At 40.3% G+C, this 18332-nt stretch overlaps 2 protein-coding genes, 1 long non-coding RNA gene and 1 pseudogene across 4 annotated transcripts in view; 2 read left to right on the top strand and 2 right to left on the bottom strand.

The window, feature by feature from the left end:
• LOC123470108 (trypsin alpha-4-like) overlaps positions 1–18332 on the bottom strand; it is a gene marked incomplete in the record, with an annotated part of 71781 nt that overhangs the window by 8406 nt on the left and 45043 nt on the right.
• LOC123470103 lies at positions 3221–11945 on the top strand (annotated as a pseudogene).
• On the bottom strand, positions 11931–13389 carry LOC123470116 (probable alpha-ketoglutarate-dependent hypophosphite dioxygenase). The gene is made up of 7 exons (XM_045169849.1): positions 13068–13389; positions 12864–13005; positions 12659–12803; positions 12552–12571; positions 12410–12455; positions 12264–12349; positions 11931–12203 (listed from the first exon to the last, which is right to left on the bottom strand). The coding sequence occupies exons 2-7, from the start codon at positions 12870–12872 to the stop codon at positions 12105–12107; spliced, it is 405 nt and encodes a 134-aa protein (XP_045025784.1). The 5' UTR covers positions 12873–13005; positions 13068–13389; the 3' UTR covers positions 11931–12104.
• LOC123470119 lies at positions 15564–18297 on the top strand. 2 transcript variants are annotated; one of them, XR_006643617.1, is made up of 3 exons: positions 15564–15587; positions 16170–16319; positions 17953–18297. It is a non-coding gene; the product is annotated as an uncharacterized LOC123470119 (long non-coding RNA). The 2 variants fall into 2 exon arrangements; XR_006643618.1 differs by lacking the exon at positions 15564–15587 and adding an exon at positions 15810–15856.

Below are 18332 nucleotides of genomic sequence, written 5' to 3'. Positions count from 1 at the left end.
CATATTTCAACGGAATATCCTTGAAAAAATGGCGGCTTTTCCGTTGCTGGTATAGTATATACGTACAAACTAAACACAAACTGGGCGTGTGTCTGTATGTCAAGAGAGAGCGGGAATATCGGATGGCCTCGGGACTGGTTCTTCACCCCGCCATCTTCCGCTTGAGATTAGAGACTACAATCCAAGGCCGTTCTTCAGTTACTACCATCCGAATAGAAAGACATAAAAAAGATTTAATAGAAAAGGCAAGAAACTGACGCTTAATAACTACACGATATACTATGGCCTCTTTTATTTGATTCGTATTCCAATTATGTTTGATACGTTGTTGATAAATCATGGACACTGAAACAAGTGCACACGCCTCTCATTATTAAAACTAAAGACAATTGCTAATTAGATTTCATGTATCGTGTCCAAAATGAAACTTTATGGAGATGGGAGTACATTAGAACAGTATTTAAAAACATTTTTTTAGGGGGACTGCTGTTAGGGACCAAGAAGCTTCCACAGGTTATTATTATTTCTAAATACATCAACACTGGAGGAAAATTGCCACTTGTTTCTCAGGTATAAAAGTCAGGGGGCCATCTACAAAGCACGCAAGTTTGTGTGTAATGTGATACCGAAAACTCAGAGGGGTGACTTGTATTTAAAATGGAACAAAACTTTCAATAGTTTCTTTGTTCTTTTTACCCCCCATCTAGAAGTTTAGCAAGTTTTATTATTATTTTTTTGCTCAGGCATATTTGCCAAATTGGTTTCGATCACGTTTAACTAGTCAATAAGTCCACAATGACGTCAGATACAGTATAGATTACTTTCACTAATGCATGTTCAAACTTTTGGAGAAGCGAGCCGTTTGAATATCAGTGACAAAATGATATCACCATCATGACGCTCAGTGGTAGGGAGAACGTCTATTCAATCCTAACCATTACACAATACTGCGCGGACGTACCGGGTATTATCAGGACTCCGCACGCTCCAAACGAGACACTAAAAAACGTTCTTTTCTACTCAAAGTCTTTCCGTGTTTTGATTCCTTTTCTGCTCTTGGGGATTTCTCTATCTCTTGGTGAAATGTTTCCAATGGACAATACAAATTAAAGTGAATTCCCCCTTTTTTTGTTTAGTTTGTTGCAATTGCCCTATCGCGAGCCACAGCGGTAGCTCATTACATTTAATAATGCTAAAGAGGGCGGATGTTGGAGGACATGACGCATTATCACCCACCACTTTTTAAGGAAAAATAAAGAGGCAGAGGATCACAGGCGTTTTAGTGAACATTGGTTTGCAAAAAAGAAAACAAACAAAAACAAGAGACATTTCTCCTTGGAACAAGTCACAAACTAAAGGAAGGCTGTTCTTGTTTTTCTTTTTTCTTTTCTTTTTCTCGTCGTCCAAAAGCGTTCCACAACTCCTCTCTAAATCTCCCTCGTTTTGTGCGGTATACTGACGTGTGTGTTACTAGCAGAGAACGTACAGCGTTCCAGCTGCCTGTGCGTGACCTTCACGTCGATGCATGCAACGCCCTTTGCTTCCTCCCAAAAAGAAAATGGAAAACCGGCACCCGCAGTTTTATTACACATTTTCTTCTTTCTTCGTTTTATCATCGTGTTGTTTACTATTCTTCTTTGCTGCATGCCTGCATTGTCGTATTGTATTATATGCTGTTGCGTGCATTGCATAAAAAATGTCGTTTTTCACTGCGCTATTGGGTAGCGCGCCGTTAAAATTTTAATGCCATCTAGCAGCAGCTTTTGCAACTATGTTCTGCATCTTTTTCCGGGAAATCCCATGTAGACCTTTTATTACCACACGCCAAGTGAGGTAATGAGATGTGGTTATGGAAAACTTCTACTCCCCAAAGCACGGAATCAGCAAACGAAAACGACATGCACGTGATTGGACGAAAAGGAGGGGCAAAACATTTTCATTCAATCTTTCGTGTATGTACGTGAATGTTTGTGCCCTCAAAGTACAAGAGAAGAAAATAGACCAGATTGACCCACTAAAGCACATTTTGAAATCGTTTTTTCCTTTTGTTGTTATTTTTCATCAGTATTATATCGCTGGCTGCTTAGAAAGTCCAAGACGAAGAAGATGGGGTTGCATCAAAGTGAAGGGGGCTCATCAGCATTCAAAAGGTGGTGGTGGTCTATACAGAGTGTGTTCTGACGATGCCAACTACCAACTTGCGTATACAACACCAGAAACGTCCTGGGTCCTACATCTGGAATATATATATATATGTATTTATATATCCCTTTACCTTTAAAAAGGAACGGCAGTCGCAATTAGATTGAGGTCATCTATCGGGAGAAAAGCAGAGAGAGGAGATTCTACGGCTCTAGATGTCTGTATTCTTTTTCTTTAGTTCTGATATGAGTAACCTCATCACCTCGTTTCCTCTTCCCATTTCCCGGCCTGGAATGGCCAGTCAAGATTGGAACGACATAGAACATACTATACATCAGTCCGTGTCAGGCGTGTCAGGCATCTTATCCGTTTGGACTCGATAAACGCCCACACCCACATTCAGAATGCCCTCTTTATTTATTTATTCTTTTTATTAGCGAGGTATTTCCGGGTCTTGATATTTCTAGTTTCATATCCGCAGAAAATTTAAAAAAATGAGAGGGGGAATCACACGATTCGCAACAACAACAAAATGAAGGCCAACCAATGAAGTCGGTAGACAGACAAGCGGCAAAAAACCATAATAAACCTGTCTCTGACTGAATTTTTACGTGTGGATAAAAATTCTCTTTGCCAATTGTTTTCGAGGTGAACTATAACCGGCTTGTCTCCAGGGTCACTATCTAAGGTTATCGAAACAGCTAATCACTACCTTATTTTTGCTTCCAATGTTTTTCAGATGGGCTAGTTTTGACTGCAATTTTTTACGACCTAAAAAGGGGAGAACGATGCTATCACGTATATTTTTTCGCTAGAAAATCCTCTTCGTATTCGTTAAACGGACTACTTTCTCTTTTTTTCTCGATATGTGTGTGTGTTTTCGTGAAATGACCGGCAATTCCCTTATCGGCACTTTATTTCATCAACTTCTTTAGCTATTAGCCTACTTTCCACTTTCTTTCACTTCGATTTACACTTGCGTTCAGTGACATCTGAGTGGGATTTCTAAACAAGAAAGTTGGCAGACGACGGGTGATGACAGCAAAGTTGAGCTACGTGTTTCTCTGTTCAAAAAGTCATGGAAAACGTTAATATTTCGGCTCTGAAAAAGGAACCAGTTATCTGTCTACCTGCACCGCACGTAGTTAGAAAATGTCTCTGGAAAATTGAGTGTTCATTTTTGCGGCATCGGATTTTTCCTTGATGGATTCACCCAATGTTCCCTTTGTATCGCTATGATGGAAGTCCTACCAGCAATGGTAACAAGTGTGAAGCAGATGATTTTATTAATTGTATTAATGAATTGCTGAATCCACTTTCCAGAAAACATTTGGATATTTTAAAAAAGGTAATTTATGATAAGAAATCTTTTTCTGAATTTCTTGCTGATACATTCTGATGCAGATAACACAAAATCTTATGAAATATGCTTCATCTGATTTATGGCCTTTGTTGCTTGAGATTGTAGTGGGTGGTCTCTATTATTGCCATTCTAATCATAACATCAAATCTTCCAATCAATGGACTCATCAGAAAGTTACCTGATGCTGATCTTGGGACTGTGTCTTCTCTTATGCTGGAAAAATGTTTGAAATGAATGGGTGTTGAACTTGTAGCAGCCCTACTTCAGTCAGATTTTGGAAGCAAAGTGATAGTTCAAAAATATTACCTTTGTTTTGAGTTTCTTTGCCACTTTGCTTAATCATCTCTCTCACTGAAGTCCACTGTTCCAAATTAACAACTGAAATTGCTAAGCTACATGCCAACATCATTCATTGTCAAAGAACCCTACTGTCTGTCTTTAACGACAATTAGAAATGACCAGTATTGAAGAACAAAGCCATCAACTTCTAAAGTTCTATCATATCAGTCCTTAACCTGAAAAGAATCCCATTGGAGAGTTCAGGGGAACTGCTCTAAAATTCGTTCTCTTGTTGAGGCAACAAGAGAATGGAATAAAAAATGTATAATTGAGAAAATAACAGCTGAAGAAGACCACATTCATAACGTGTTGGTATCCCTAGAAAATACTGTGTCAATCAGACTGAATCTCTCAATTGCCCTACTCTCACCAGCTTGGAAATGAGGAATTGCTAGGGAGAACAACAATTAAATGGTACTATTCTAGGTGGTATTATTATTCCTTTCCTTTTGAATTCTAGTGACGGGTAATTATTTACATCATTCTTAACGTTCAATGCATCCTGAAATGTTTTAATAATTTGTTTCATTAATTATTCCCTTAGATTTAACGAAACAGGATTAGCTCTGCTGACAGGCTCGCCCTAATGGAACAATGGCAGCGAAAATGTTACGAATGTTTAGCAACCCATCAAGCAACGTCGCTGCAAGTTGAGTGGAACAGAGCACGTGATCGGCTCTTGGAATTGATCCTAAACGCAGTCTCGAACATCAAGTTGATGTTGTACGCCACACGTCCAAAAGAAGCATTCCATTATAATGTGAAAATCTACCTTCTTCTTCAAAGTATGGCCAATTAAAATTTCAAAAGCCTTGCCAATTTTCGATTATCTTTCCGCTTTAAAGGTGACGTAAGCCGGATTTTGAGCACCATTTTAGGAATGTCACGTTTCAAGAAATCAAAATACATGGCACTTGCCTGTCTTGCTAAAACTGAGCTCATTTCGTTCCTCATTAGTGCCGAACACAACCTGGTCGAAGAGCTCCTCCATGTTGCCACAGATGTCGATCTTTCTAGTCAGGTGAGCTCTCATCTAATCCTTATTTTCTTGTGTACTTGGGAGATAGTAAATTTTATGTTTTTATATGTAGGTCAGAGGAGGTATTCCAACCTGTTGATGTCAAAGAATACGGAACACACTGACGAATGGATGAGACGTTGGCTGTACCCTCTACTGAGTGCGATAGAAAAACACCCTAACGGACAGAGTTTTGAAAGTTCATTAGTTGACTTATTGAAGCAATATCCTAGACTATCTACAATGTCGAAATCTGGTGCCAAGTGGACCGTTCGTCACGCCTTGCTGTATACATAACGGCTTTGCTTGCATGTAGAAAGCTTGGCTCCTTTCCACCAATGGTGACGCTCCGGATGAAAATCTTTGGAACAGTCTCGTCAACATGGACGTACTAGAACAGGCTTTGGAACACAAAGATGAAAAGGTATTTTTGATATAAATTCTATCTTTGGCAAATAGTAAAGGAGCGTTGAATATTTTCAGCTAAGATTAAATGCATTCGGCGTTATCGTCGAAGGACCGAAAACTTCCCAGTTGTATTCACAGCTGGAAATGAAATGGGTTCGCCAATTCATCTCGAGAAATATGGTTAACCATAATGCTGCTTTCCGCCAACAATTCTGCTCCTACGTAAAAAAGGTGGCCTTTGTTCATTTCGCATGGACTCGTATGGAAATTGTCTAAAATGTTTTTGCCAATTTTTAGTTTCTATTCAAATTGCGCAATGGTGGTGTCCCTCTTATTGGCCGTAACGATACCATCGTGACCTATTACCGGAATTTCGTGTCCTGGTTCATTAACAAATGTCTAAAGGATTTGGGACCTGGTTCGAGTTTTGCTCGCCGCTTCCTTTCATTACAGTTCCTTAAATTGATTCAGGAAACAATAGGATTGGAGTCCAACTCTAAAGGCCTAAACATAAGTTCTAGTCTTGGCCTACCTGCCATTTCATCGCTCGTCGACTGTTTTTCGATTCTTACGATGTCAACAAGGAACTTGCATTAGAGCTTTTGCAGTCCCCTGCTATGATCACTGTCATCACCCAGGTAAAGCAGCATACAATGCAAATTTTCGAACAATGTTAACTCTTGATGTCCTCTTTACTAGGACCCCAAAGGTTACGAATTGATAAGCTTTTACTGGACATCGAGTTCAGCTCTGAGTCAAAGTCTTCGATCAGCTGATACAGTAGCTGCTAACTTCTTTTTCCGTTGGCTTATTCATCTAAAGTTCTACAGAGAAGAAGAAGTACGATCTAGGTAAGAGCCAATTAACACCATTCTCGTTGAAGTTGCACATATAACATATACTTGTATTGAACGGTTCGCCGTGTATCACATAGATTTATTTACTGCGTGAGGTTTGACAGTTAAAGCGTTTAAGAGAAGCTTTTAAATAATTGCCTTTCAAATCAAAAATGAATGTTTGGACTAAGTAGAGATCTTCATCGTTCTTGTCTTTCACCGCTTGGCTTTTTCTAAATTTCAACGTCGTATGGGTTGGCTGTAGATCCGATCTCTTTTTGGCATGCATACGCATCCGGCACGCACAAATTGGTGCCCGTACTCGCCCGTGTCGCGGAAGAAAACTTCAGTGCGTACCTTGAGCTGAACGCATTGGTGATTGAAACCACACGCTCTGCAACTGCGGCACACCTGTTCGACGATACGTCTGGGTATCCGCCGGGCTTCGTAGTTTTCCATCCAGTCGAATGGGCAAGAGGCTTGCTGTCCGATTTGGCTGTCCACGTGAGTAGGCCATGGTATCACAGGATCGACGCAATCCTGCGTTTGCAAGCGATCTTACCAATCGGGTGTTGCTTCGGGTTGTGATCCAATGACCAAAGTGGTTAGAGTAATTGTTAGGGTCAGGGTGAACTGCAGTGGACGAAGTGGGTCTGTTGGCTGGTTTCTCTTCCGTTGGGGAATACAAGAGGGTTGGCGAATCTCCTTGCGTGGCGACAGCTAAACTGAATAAAATGAATACCATCAGACATCTTTTGAAAGAAAGTGATACATTCTGAAAGGCCAAAGGCTGATCCTTCGTGTCAGGGAAGCCGGTTGGAATCGGAATGAAGACCTTTCTCTTGTCGGAGCTACTTTTGTAGGAGAACTCGACGATTAAGCGCACTTGTATCTTTCTCGATGCGCAGGTTTCTCCATTGTCACACCTACACCTATACGTGTGTTTATAGATCGCATGTTTCTATATGCGTTCCCACGTTTTTGTTTTCTTTGTTTAATCAAAAACGTTGAATAGTGTCTCTTTCTTGTAGACTTCTCCAGGAAACTTGTTCATTAGGATGAGCTAGAAAATTTATTTCATGGCTTGTTTTAAAATGCCCATTTAGTTGTCTAAACCCTTTCAGGACTGGTTACGAAACCTAACGCAGATTTTGCTGTTCATACCATTTGATAATGGCTTTGTCCCAAATAGTTTCCAAAATTGAACAATTGAATGATGTGGTAACAAGTTTTAGAAAATTGTCTCTCTGTCATTAACACCGTATTTGACGTACATTCAATTGAATCTGCAGATTGTATTCGGAAATTTGCCCAGCCTTTAAAAATTTACCACGTAGTAAACAAGACTTGATATGAATATCAAGTCAAGGTTAGACATACAAAGGAATCCCAGATATCCTTTTTTATTTAACATTATACTTTTTTTTGTGGGGGATGGCAGGCAATTTATTGAGTTTTCAAATGCGCTTGTACCCAGCGAGACAAGATCAAGAACATTGCATAGAATTTTCCCTTTCAGCAGACGCCCGTTATTTATGTAGGTTTAGGCTGAATTGGGTTGCACTGACCTACACGTATTATATTTACAGAACCGTAAAGCGTTATCACCAGGTAGCCTGGTCAAGTCTACTTTGGTTAGGATGTAGTACTTAAGCCCCAACAGGGATTGAACTGAAATGTTTGAGGAAAGTCTTCTCGTCCGTAAACCTATTTTAATTTGTCAATGTCCTGTAAGACGTTGTTTTCTATTTTTAATTAAAAACTCAACCTCCTGCTAGTGGGATGTTGGCACATTGGTTTGCCTGAGGAACTAAGATGACTGATTTGTTGTAATGCAATACCAAGGGGTTTCCCCCTCGTGGTGATAAGAATATCGAATTCTCTTAAAAAACCGTCCATCGCGTTAGTGATTTCTCGAAAAAAATGTTCTCGAAACAGTAGATTCTGGACCGGTAGAAATGAGATATTGCCGAAATGCACTTTGCATTCGGGTTTGGACAACAGAGCAAACTATTCCGTACATAATTTTACTATCAGTCTCTGCAGTTTCGTTTTTTCAAAAATCAATATAGACAATGTTCGTATTTCACCACGCTTTCTTCAACATGTGCCGAGGAATTGTAAACCGTCTTTAAGGACCAATCATCTAGCTTTCGGACCTACGATAACTATATTAGTTGGCTTATACATTTCCCTCCCCTCCCCCGTCACTTCCTATGTCAGTTTTGTTTACCTTTTATACGTGGGTGGGCGAGAGTGAAAGTATGCCTTCGTTACAGCGATGTTTGTGTTGTACTAATGTAATGTATATTTTCAGATTTCCTTGTTTTAGGAGCGAGTGGTCGCTGAAAACAAGAAACACATTCATCTTGGTTAACGAATTAATTGAGATATTGAAAGATCAACTGGATGCGGCCCAGAAAAATTTGGGCCGACTGGCCGATGATGCTCCCATTTACGGAGTGCTCTCGTCAGTCCGGCTCTTATTAAGCGATCAGCAATCGAGGTAGGAGCATATGAATGAAAACGAGTCTAGGGAAGCACGATTTAAATTTCTGGTGTAATTTTTTTTTCAGGTCGGAGGAAATGAAAAATGAATCGTGGGCGTCCATTCTTTCATCTGTCATAGAAATGTGTTTTGTTGCGGAGTGCTATTGCTTCACCGGTCGTTACCTGCGACTCTCCTGAAGGATTTCTTCCTGGTTGTATTACAACTTTTTTCTCGTTGATTACTTTCTTCAAATGCTAATGTTTAACTGATTAAACAGATTCTTCGGATTTACCGTCACCGAATCTGAACGCACAGACGCTGCTTGTGTCCGCTTGGCGCACTGTCAAAGAGGTAAGGCTTAATGCCCCATCATTCATGAACGAATCCAATCATTTGTTGGAATAGGTGGCTCTCCTATTTGGTCAAGTATCAGCCTGGATGCTTGAAAGCGATTTTCGATTGATAGAAGACGACGTGATCCTTAAGTTAGGTCTACATCTCAAACTACTGTTACTCGAAACAAAACATCGTGGGGCGTTCGAGCAAGTCTACTGTGGGTTTTCGCAATCTGTTACGCTCTATGGAGGTATTTCCTATTTACTTTAACATGGTTTGGTTTTTTAAATTGATTATGCTCTCATTTCTAGGAGTTCGAAACCAGAAATTCATAATTGTCCTACTTCCTGGCTCCTGGATATCGTTCATGATCTAAAGGATAATGAATCGGCAGTCAAATTATGCGCAACGCGTCGTTCCAGCAGGTTTACCATTTATTTTCCAGGTAGATTGGTGTTCTTTAAATGGAGTGTAGACTCCAGTAAATGGCAGGTTTTGATTTTCCTGTAGGCCATCCTGTCGCCGGAAGTAGAAATGGGAAGCGGAGAGCTGTTTAAAAATACCATTGAATCTCTTCTTGAGATAGCAAGTAATGGGGTATCTAACGAGTGTCGAATCCATGCTCTTAATATTCTGCGCAATCTTTATCGGGAATCACGCCTAAACCAAGTGATTGGGCCGTACGTTGCACGTGGATTGATTTTATCCGTAACAGGTTTTGAGGCCCCAGATTGGCCGGTAATTATCAATAATTTCTTGTGCTTGCAATGCAAATTTAATGCGTTTTACAAACCTAGGAACGAAATTCGTCTACGCTGTTGTTCAGTGCTTTAATGACTCGCATTTTTGGCGTCCCGAAATCCAAAAATGATTTCCAGAAAAAGAATAGTCTTACGGGCCGCGTCTTCTTTCAACTATACCCGTCACTGTATCCATTTCTACTGGATCGTCTACGTATTTGTGTTTCTGATATCGAAAATGGTGGAATTCATCTTCACCTTCATTGTTCCCAATGTTGGTGTTGCTGGGGAGGCTTCATCCACCGGTCTGCGAATTTTCAGATTCAGCTTTCCAGTTGGAACCGTTTATTCCTTTAGTTCGTGCCTGTGGAGCTTCACCCGTCCTGAAAACGAGACAATTGGCAGCACAAGCTCTCACACCTTTGTTGACTTCAACCGCCTACTGTCGTTTGCTTCCAGAACTCTTGGATTCCCTTCAGAATTGTGCGTTGCATAACAAACTTCACGGAACGTTATTACAGGTAAGGGCAATATTCGTTCAGAGCATTGATCTTTTTACGTTTGTTCTTTACCTTTTCATAAATGATTTTTATTGTATCGATTCAGATTCACTATTTCGTCAAAGACTTGCCACAGTGGACTGAAGCACGTGATATGGTGTTCGGAACATTAAACGACAAGATTGAAAAATTGGTTTTCACTGCTATGCAGTTGTTGCTACCTCATCCGCTATGAAGCCGTCGAAATTCTCAGACTCGTTATTGATTCTGAAACGTCTATCAAGGATGTTGTGGCTGACACGTGTTTGAGAGGCTTCACTGCCGCAATCAAATATTTCAAAACAAACCTTTTTACCCACTTGCCTACCAGAAGTTTGCGAGGAATCAGGTATACCTAGCAACGTCTTCTCTCATCCCGCGTACGCTGAGTTGCTAAAGCATCCGCTTAGCGAAGTCGATTGGAGGTTTTACAAAGGCTGGAATTCTTAGACACAGCCACCGCTTTACCAGCTTGCCTATGGCCCACGCTGCATTATATGATTGCAAACAAAGAAGAGGCGATAGAATGTCGGATCAAAGCATTAGCGCTCATTGGTCGCATTGGAGAATATAACAAGAAACAGTTCGAACGAATGCTTCAACTCTACCGAGAAACAACTGACGATACTTTCCGTTGCACAGCCTTGGGTGCCGCAGGTCGAATCATATGCCCAAGTCATTCCGACGACCTTGATCTTATGATGGAATGGAGCGAATATTTGGTAGAATCTGTGTCATCGACATTCCCGTTTCGCCAGATGGTTGTCGAATCTATTGCAAGGTGCGTTGAATTGTTGAAAATCAACGGAAGTCTAGCCGCCTCCACAGAACATGGTTCAATTTTATTGAACTTGTGGGCTTGTCTCTTACGTTGCCTTATCGATGATGAAGAACACATACGAACAGCAGCAGCTGCAGTCGTCGGGGATTTCGACACCGGATATTGGAGTCAAGCCCTCCGTCGCCATAGTGAAAGCCTTGGAATATCTAATCGACAAAATTGGCTCTACTTATACGATGAGAGTGCTTCTCTTGCTGTTTGATATGGTTCTGGAAGAAGAAGAGCAACCGGAAGATGAGAGCCAGACCTTCGAAACAGGTGACAGCGATGTGTTTCGAGAACCATTAGCGCACTCAGTGCTCTTCTGTCAATTTATTAAGCATTGCACCAGGCAACATGTTGTCTCTCCGTCCGATTCGGATATCTTGGCAGAACGCCTTGAAAATTGTTGGAAATCGCTAGGAAGTTTTGATACCACAGCCGTGGACTTGCTTTCTTCTAATCGGCGACCGGCTACCGTTCATATTATGAATGTAATCAAGCTTTTCTTGATGACAAACTCGTTTCATTCGACTCATGGAAATATTGCCTCACTTCACCAATGCATCCATAATTGGCTTTCACAGCTAAACCCGCATTGGTTTACCTATTCGATTCAACAACTTGTTTTCGAAACTCTGTGTAAAAAAAGTGTTTCCTCTCAATGGACAGTTCTCCGCCATCAGAAGCTGCCATTCTCCTCCATGATACTACAAGTTACGTGCAACAACGGGCATCCCTTAAATTTACGATGGCCTTTAATAATTGGCAATTCTTTTGGCTCTTGATTGGTACACCACTTGTTCCAGTTCGCGTGCAGCATTCGTGATTAAGAGTTCTAAAATTAACTATAAAAAATGTCCAGCTATTTGTCGGTGATTCCCCATTTGTGACAAAATTGGGCCACGGTCTTTTATTTAGACCACTGTACATATTTTCGGAGACGTACAGGTACGTTTTTTTTAAATAAATTTGTAATTCATTTCGCAAGACCCAAAATTAATAATATAATACAAATCTAACAAGTATACTCCACGATTACACTGCACTCAGCATTCTTCGTGCCGTTTTTTTATGTTGGCTTCTGCATGCGGATTTCTTCCCTCAGAACCATTCCTTGGCATGGGGAGCGATGGGTTTCCCTAAGTTTTTCGTCGTGAGCTGACATCATCTAAATTGTTACGAAAGGTAAAAGGAGCAATTCTTCTTCCAATTTAAACGACCTTTTTACCTGAAAGAGCAGCATTCGTCGAACGCTATCAGACGTGTTGGGATAGCTGCCATGTACAAGTAGATACGAAAAAATGACGACTTGCCCTTGATCATGTAAGTTTAAATAAAATACGTTTGCTGGCTAACTTTTGTGAAAAACCTCACCTCGCTTTGCGTTAACTGGCGTTGCTTTCTCGATCGGAAACTTATCCTTGGATACAAAGAAGCATCAGTTTTCATTATACTTTGAAAAAACGTCGTACAAAAAACAAAAAAAACATGATACACGGAAAAGCTTTTTACTCACTTGATCGACATAATGCCAGCCTAAGAATTTTGATGGAGCACAGCAAATATAGGTTAAGTAGTCAATTTGATATGACAATCCATAGCAATATTTAACATCAAATTTACCAGGAATGTTGCCTCTGTCTTCTAATGGACCAAGGTGATGAGAACCAGGATAAACAGCTAATCCACCATTTTCCATACTTGTGTCATCCAAGTGGATAAAAACAGCTACCAAAGTATCCTTCTTGTAAGGAAAATACTGATAATCCTATTTTGGGAAAATTGATACATTCCTCACACAAATAATATTCAATTATATGAAGCTAACTTGGTGCATAGGAAATGCTGAACCTGTACCCGATGGTAATCAGTCTATTATTATTTCAGTTCTCTCATCTGTCTTTCAAAAGCATCCTAGTAAAAATTGCAGCATGATTTTGGAGACTGTGGATGGAAAAAAGCTGTGTTGGCTGAAATTATCAGACGAAACTTGGTTATAAGTTGTCTAATTAAGACTGCCGAGAAAAATTACCGACGCTTCATCCTTCCAATCGCCTCTCCATGTAGCCTCTAGTTCCGAATTCTTTTTCAGTGCGAAAATCTCATCATATTCTAAAGAACATTCGTCGATTTCGGCTGTCGTGTACACCTCATCCAACAAGAGGTACCCGTTGTCTTTATAGAATTGTAGCTGCGTTTGGCTCAACATTTTTTATGGTCAAATGGTAATGGTAATTAAGGTGCACTGCTGCCACTCAGGCAGCAACTGGTCTCCGATGTAGTGAAGATTATGGTCAAATTGTATTGTATTGTATTAGGAATGGGTGCTGTGCTGCTTGTTGCAGCACTGGGCTTCTACGCAGAGAAGCCCTTCCCACCGGCGTCGCACGCAGTCGAGGCATAGGGCTCGGCCCCGGTTCTCGAAAACCCGGTTTACCCGCGGTTCGTCGCCAAAAAAGTCGCCCATGAGCGATCCGGGTAGTCTATTTGCCAAAGTGGGTAGGCTGGGCGGATTTGATGGGCAAACCGAGGGTATACCCACCGCCATCTTGGAAAATGGCGGCTTGCAAAGCCTCTAGTTAAATTAAAAGGAGGGTAGCAAAAAAATTGTTTGTGGCGGGAAATTCAAAGTGCGTCACTTGATTTCAGGGAAAAACTCGGGTAATCGGGTAGGAAATCGGGGATAACCGGGTATGAACCCGGGTAATGGAAACAGTTTTCGAAATTGTATTACCCATTTGGTACCCGGTAGGTAGTGGGCACAAAGTCTTAGGAACCGTTACCCACCGGATCCAATTTTTTGCCGAGAAGACCTACCCATTTGCCCAAATACCTACCCATTGGACACGGGGCCGAGCCCTAGTCGAGCATCAGATCCACAGATAAAGACCACGAAGAAACTAACCAAAAGCGAAGACTTTTCTAATACCTCTACCAAACAAGACAATAAATTGCACTTCAATTAGTTTTAATCGTGGGTTTACAAGCAGAAAAAACCGACAAACCTAGAACTTCAGCTTTGGCCTGAGATGGTTCAAAACGTTCAACTTCATTTCACGAGTTCTGGATCAGAATGACACACTTGGGAGATCTGATGTCGCAAACGGAGAGAGCCGTTTTCTTTGAGACACACGATCTCTTTCACAGTAGACACATGATCTAAATCTGCTGTCTAATGAAGCAAAGAAGCAACATAATTCTATATAAAAATTTTGAAAAATGCCATTTTTGTTATACCTGTTTGGCTTTGTAAGAGTGATACCAATTTACAACACAGTCATGACCACTGTGGACATCATCCATCACCCATGGGTTTGTGGTTGGGTATCTGCCTGGGAAGCTGAAGATTTTGAATCAATCTCCACTTTTGAAAACAATTTATTATAACTAATAGGTCACATGTTGTTTCATTTTAGCAATTTAGCATTTGTTTTACAAAACTGGTAACAAGAAACAAATGTATCATCCTCCAACTTTAGGTTTCTCCTGCTAATTTAAGAATACCAAAAAGCCACTTTAACTAACATGATAACAGATTTGTCAAATATCTCAACATCTTTTTACAATGTGTTCAATGACACTTTGTTGGCATTAAGATATCCTATGTTCCTTGTTCCATGAAGCAGGGAAATATTTATGATACAAGAGTCATCTAAAGAAGGTCCACAGCTGCAAATTTCCTTAAGGGGAGAGAATTGTAATACTGAGTAGTACTATGTTCAATAACAGTTAAGCTAATATCAATATGTGTCATAGATTTTCATATAAAAACCACATATAAACCTAAATTACTGTTGATAGGTCATTTCAAGATTGCTTACACAGAAGCCGGCATTGTGCAGATTAGCATCAATGAGCAGATGTTTTCAACTGTCTATTTTTGCACACTGTAGGACTGGGGGCTGCAGATAGGAACTACACCTAAAGATATGAAAACATTGTCTGCCAGCAAATAAAAACTGAAAAAATAGCATGCAAATATACTGTACATTCAAATGACGTCTAGTGAAAAGTCAACTTTCAAACAATCGTGTGTGTCGTGAAAAAGTGTCCCTCAAGTTGGTATACGAAAAAATGGTACGAAAAAATGGCATCTGTCGACTGAGTTTCAGCGTGGAGTGAAACAGCACACCCGCAAGAGGCGCTCGCACCGGGCGGAAAATCACTCTTTCGCTCCGACCGCCCCGACCCAAAACCCCCGTTTTTTTGTATAGTAATCCCCAAGAGGTACCCCCTTTTCTGACAGGGAAAATAGCCATAGTGGAGGAACCCGGGGTCTATGACTCTTAGGGCTCGGCCCGATTACCTTCAGCTTACTACTGGAAGGTACTGGCCTTAAGTAAAAAAAAAAACTTTAAAAGCAAATTTTATGTGTATCGCGCCAGTACATTCCAGTTAGTAAGCTGGTTCTCGGGCAATCGGGGCCGAGCCCTAAGATTGACTCTGATATTGTCTTTTTTTCCTCAAATGGGCAACGTCGCAGAAAAACCCAATTTTGTGCAGGATATTCGACGCCATTATGGATGTTCTGTGAAGTGAGAATTTTGTTCAGGTACTTCGTTAGCTCTTAACATTTTGGTGGAGTTGTTTGAGATAATTCTTTAAAATCTTAGTCCTATCTCTTTGACCAAAACACTTTCTTTTTCATACAATATTATTATTATTATTTTTTATTTTTTTTAGATTTTCAAAGACACTTCCATATCTTGATCAATGAACACATTTTGCAATGTGTATGCAACTGTGCTTTGATCTCCCTAAGAACTGGACATTCAACATTTTCTTCGCTTTGGTCTGCCATTTCCTTACCTGCTAGTAATGGTATAAAATTTGTGCTCTTAATAATATGGTGATACATATATGTGGGAAGTTTAATGTTGATCTGTCAAAGTATTTCTTAAATGTGCTTGCTAATTCCGAAGAGGGGTGGGGGGTAAAAATGTTCTTGAATGATTGATGCAAGTGTCAAGCCTGATCATTGTTTAATGCAGACCTCATTTAAAAAATAGAATGGGAAGAAATGTATCGAGTATGTAACATAGTTTGTTGGCAAACTCTGTTTAGCATATTGGCTCATAAGTTTTGTTTTAATTATCAATTGCAATAAGTAAACAATGGTACTTTTAATTTTCAGGTGATGGAAATGGCTAGACAAAAGATGAAATATGATAATGGTCAGAAGCTGAACATATTAGGAGTGGAACGATGTTCGGAAGGTGACGGCGAACAGGATGGCTGTGCACTTGCACAGTACGATGAGTAACCAGTTCACGAAAAGGTTAAGGTATCCGAAATGCATTAGCTGCAATTCTTTGATTCGCTAGAATTGACTACTTGCATATTTTTCTTTGAATCGAAATGTAGAAAGTTGACAAATGTTCGAGATGCAATACGTTTCAGAGTTGCATCACTTGGGTTCAGGAATTGCGTTCCTTTTTATAGAACCCCTTAGGCCCCTGAATGTGAAAGGTATTGGCACCAGCCAACACTGAAATTTGCAAGCATGATTTACCAATGAAATGTGGAATTCCGGTTTTATCAAGAACTTGTATCGGGCAGCTATGGTATTTTTCGTTAATTTTCTCCGGTGATAGTGTATCCCATCACATCTTTCCACTTCAACTTGTACTTGATTCGTTTCCCGAGTAGAAAATCGATTAAGCCGCGTCTTGCCACTAGATTACTGAACATGGAAACTGATAGGCAGCAATTCAGGTTCACTCAGCTCTTGCCATATAGACTAGTAAATGCACGATAATCTTCAACGTTTATCCATGGCCAAATCTACGGGATTTGGTTGCTTATAGAATCCGAACTCGTCTCGTAACTGACATGGAAAGATTTTCCGCGATTCCGTCATTAAAGGGACGTATCTTCTTAGAATTTGTCACCATTCGGGATGAATCCGGTTTATTCAATTTGGTCGTTTTTACTGCTCGCAACCTTGCCTTCATTTTCTGACTTAACTCATTGTTGGCCCATTTCTTGGCTAGAGCTGTCTCATCCTAAGAATTTGTTTTTGCTCTTTGTTGCTAATAAATAGCAAACAGTCTCGCATTTTTCATCGTTCGCCCGTAGTTTTGATCTAGCAGCATCACGCTCTTCTAATAATTAAATCTTGGGTCACGTAATCAGCTCCTTCCTGTTGGCTTTAATTCAGCACTTAACGAATCGCGCCCTGACTGGCTGGGAACTCATTGGAAAACGCTTTGGTAGTTGCGCTGCTCCGTTTTTGGATTACAGCATTTTCGTAGGTTTAGGCCGAGCGATTTTCTGTGTTTTAACTAACCGATTACCGTTCGTTAACGGTATAGTATTTGGGAGAAAAAAATCGTTTGAAGTTTCATCAGATTCGGTCAATGCTTCGTCGTTCCCAACAAAAGCATCAGGGTCTTTGCTGATTTTTACATCGTTCACTACTTTTTCGTCGACTGATTGCTCTGGAATATATCTTTCAGTGGGATTTGGTACCTTGGTTCTATCCCTATGTTTACAAATTCTTGTAGTTCTTGTTTCGCTTTGGTTAAATCTCTATTTATCCAAGCCAAATCCATCCTGTAATATATCAGTTTCCCGAATACGAGTTCTTAATTGCGTAAAAACACTTGGGGTTTCATTTCGAGTCTACACTGCTTTTTAGGAAATGCAGTAACTTCTGATTTCTCTCATCCTTCAGGTCTTCTTTCTTTTGATGCATGTATTTCCCTATCCTGTAGCTCCGATCCGTTATGCGCTAAGTTAGTGTTAATCTTTCTTGTTATAGAGGAAATGGTATGCAGTATGTCGTCGAGGAATTTGACCAAAAGTATGCAGATAGCATAGACTCTTAACTCTCTCTGAGAAACAGCGAATGAATTGCGTTCGAAATTTCTTCAGACTAAATTTTATTGCTAATTAACGAAAAAATTTGTTTGCAGATGACAGTAAATTTGTTGCGATGAAGCTTCACGATTCACAACTACTCAACACATGCCGCGATGAAAGACTACATTGAATGGAAGAAAGAGCTCCATCAGTGAGACGAGTTTATTTGGACTAGGTGGAGTATTTGGAGTCTTCAAGAGTCGCACCGGCATCCGTGTTTCTGCTTTCGTTCCAGCACATTTCTATGTCGGTAGCACGTTGGGCGTATCAAAGGAAAAATTAAGAATGCCGATCTGAAGAAAACAAACATAAACGAGGTTGCAGATTCCATTTGGCAGGAGCTTGGTATTCAGCGGTGTTTACTTAGTCAAAGTATAATACACGACTTTGCTAGAGAATGATGTGTGCGTTAGATTGAGTAAAACATGGTTAG

Source organism: Daphnia magna, linkage group LG2 (assembly GCF_020631705.1).
Source record: "Daphnia magna isolate NIES linkage group LG2, ASM2063170v1.1, whole genome shotgun sequence".
Lineage (NCBI taxonomy): Eukaryota > Metazoa > Arthropoda > Branchiopoda > Diplostraca > Daphniidae > Daphnia > Daphnia magna.
Note: the sequence above shows the minus strand (reverse complement) of the source record. Positions and strands in the feature narration are given on the sequence as shown.

What these genes read in the sequence shown, in the direction of transcription:
- LOC123470116 (XM_045169849.1), bottom strand. An exon ending in GCTGGCATTATGTCGATCAA is followed by an intron (nt 12,456 to 12,551) that starts GTGAGTAAAAAG and finishes TTTGTATCCAAG; the next exon opens with GATAAGTTTCCGATCGAGAA. An exon ending in GACGAATGCTGCTCTTTCAG is followed by an intron (nt 12,204 to 12,263) that starts GTAAAAAGGTCG and finishes GTAACAATTTAG; the next exon opens with ATGATGTCAGCTCACGACGA.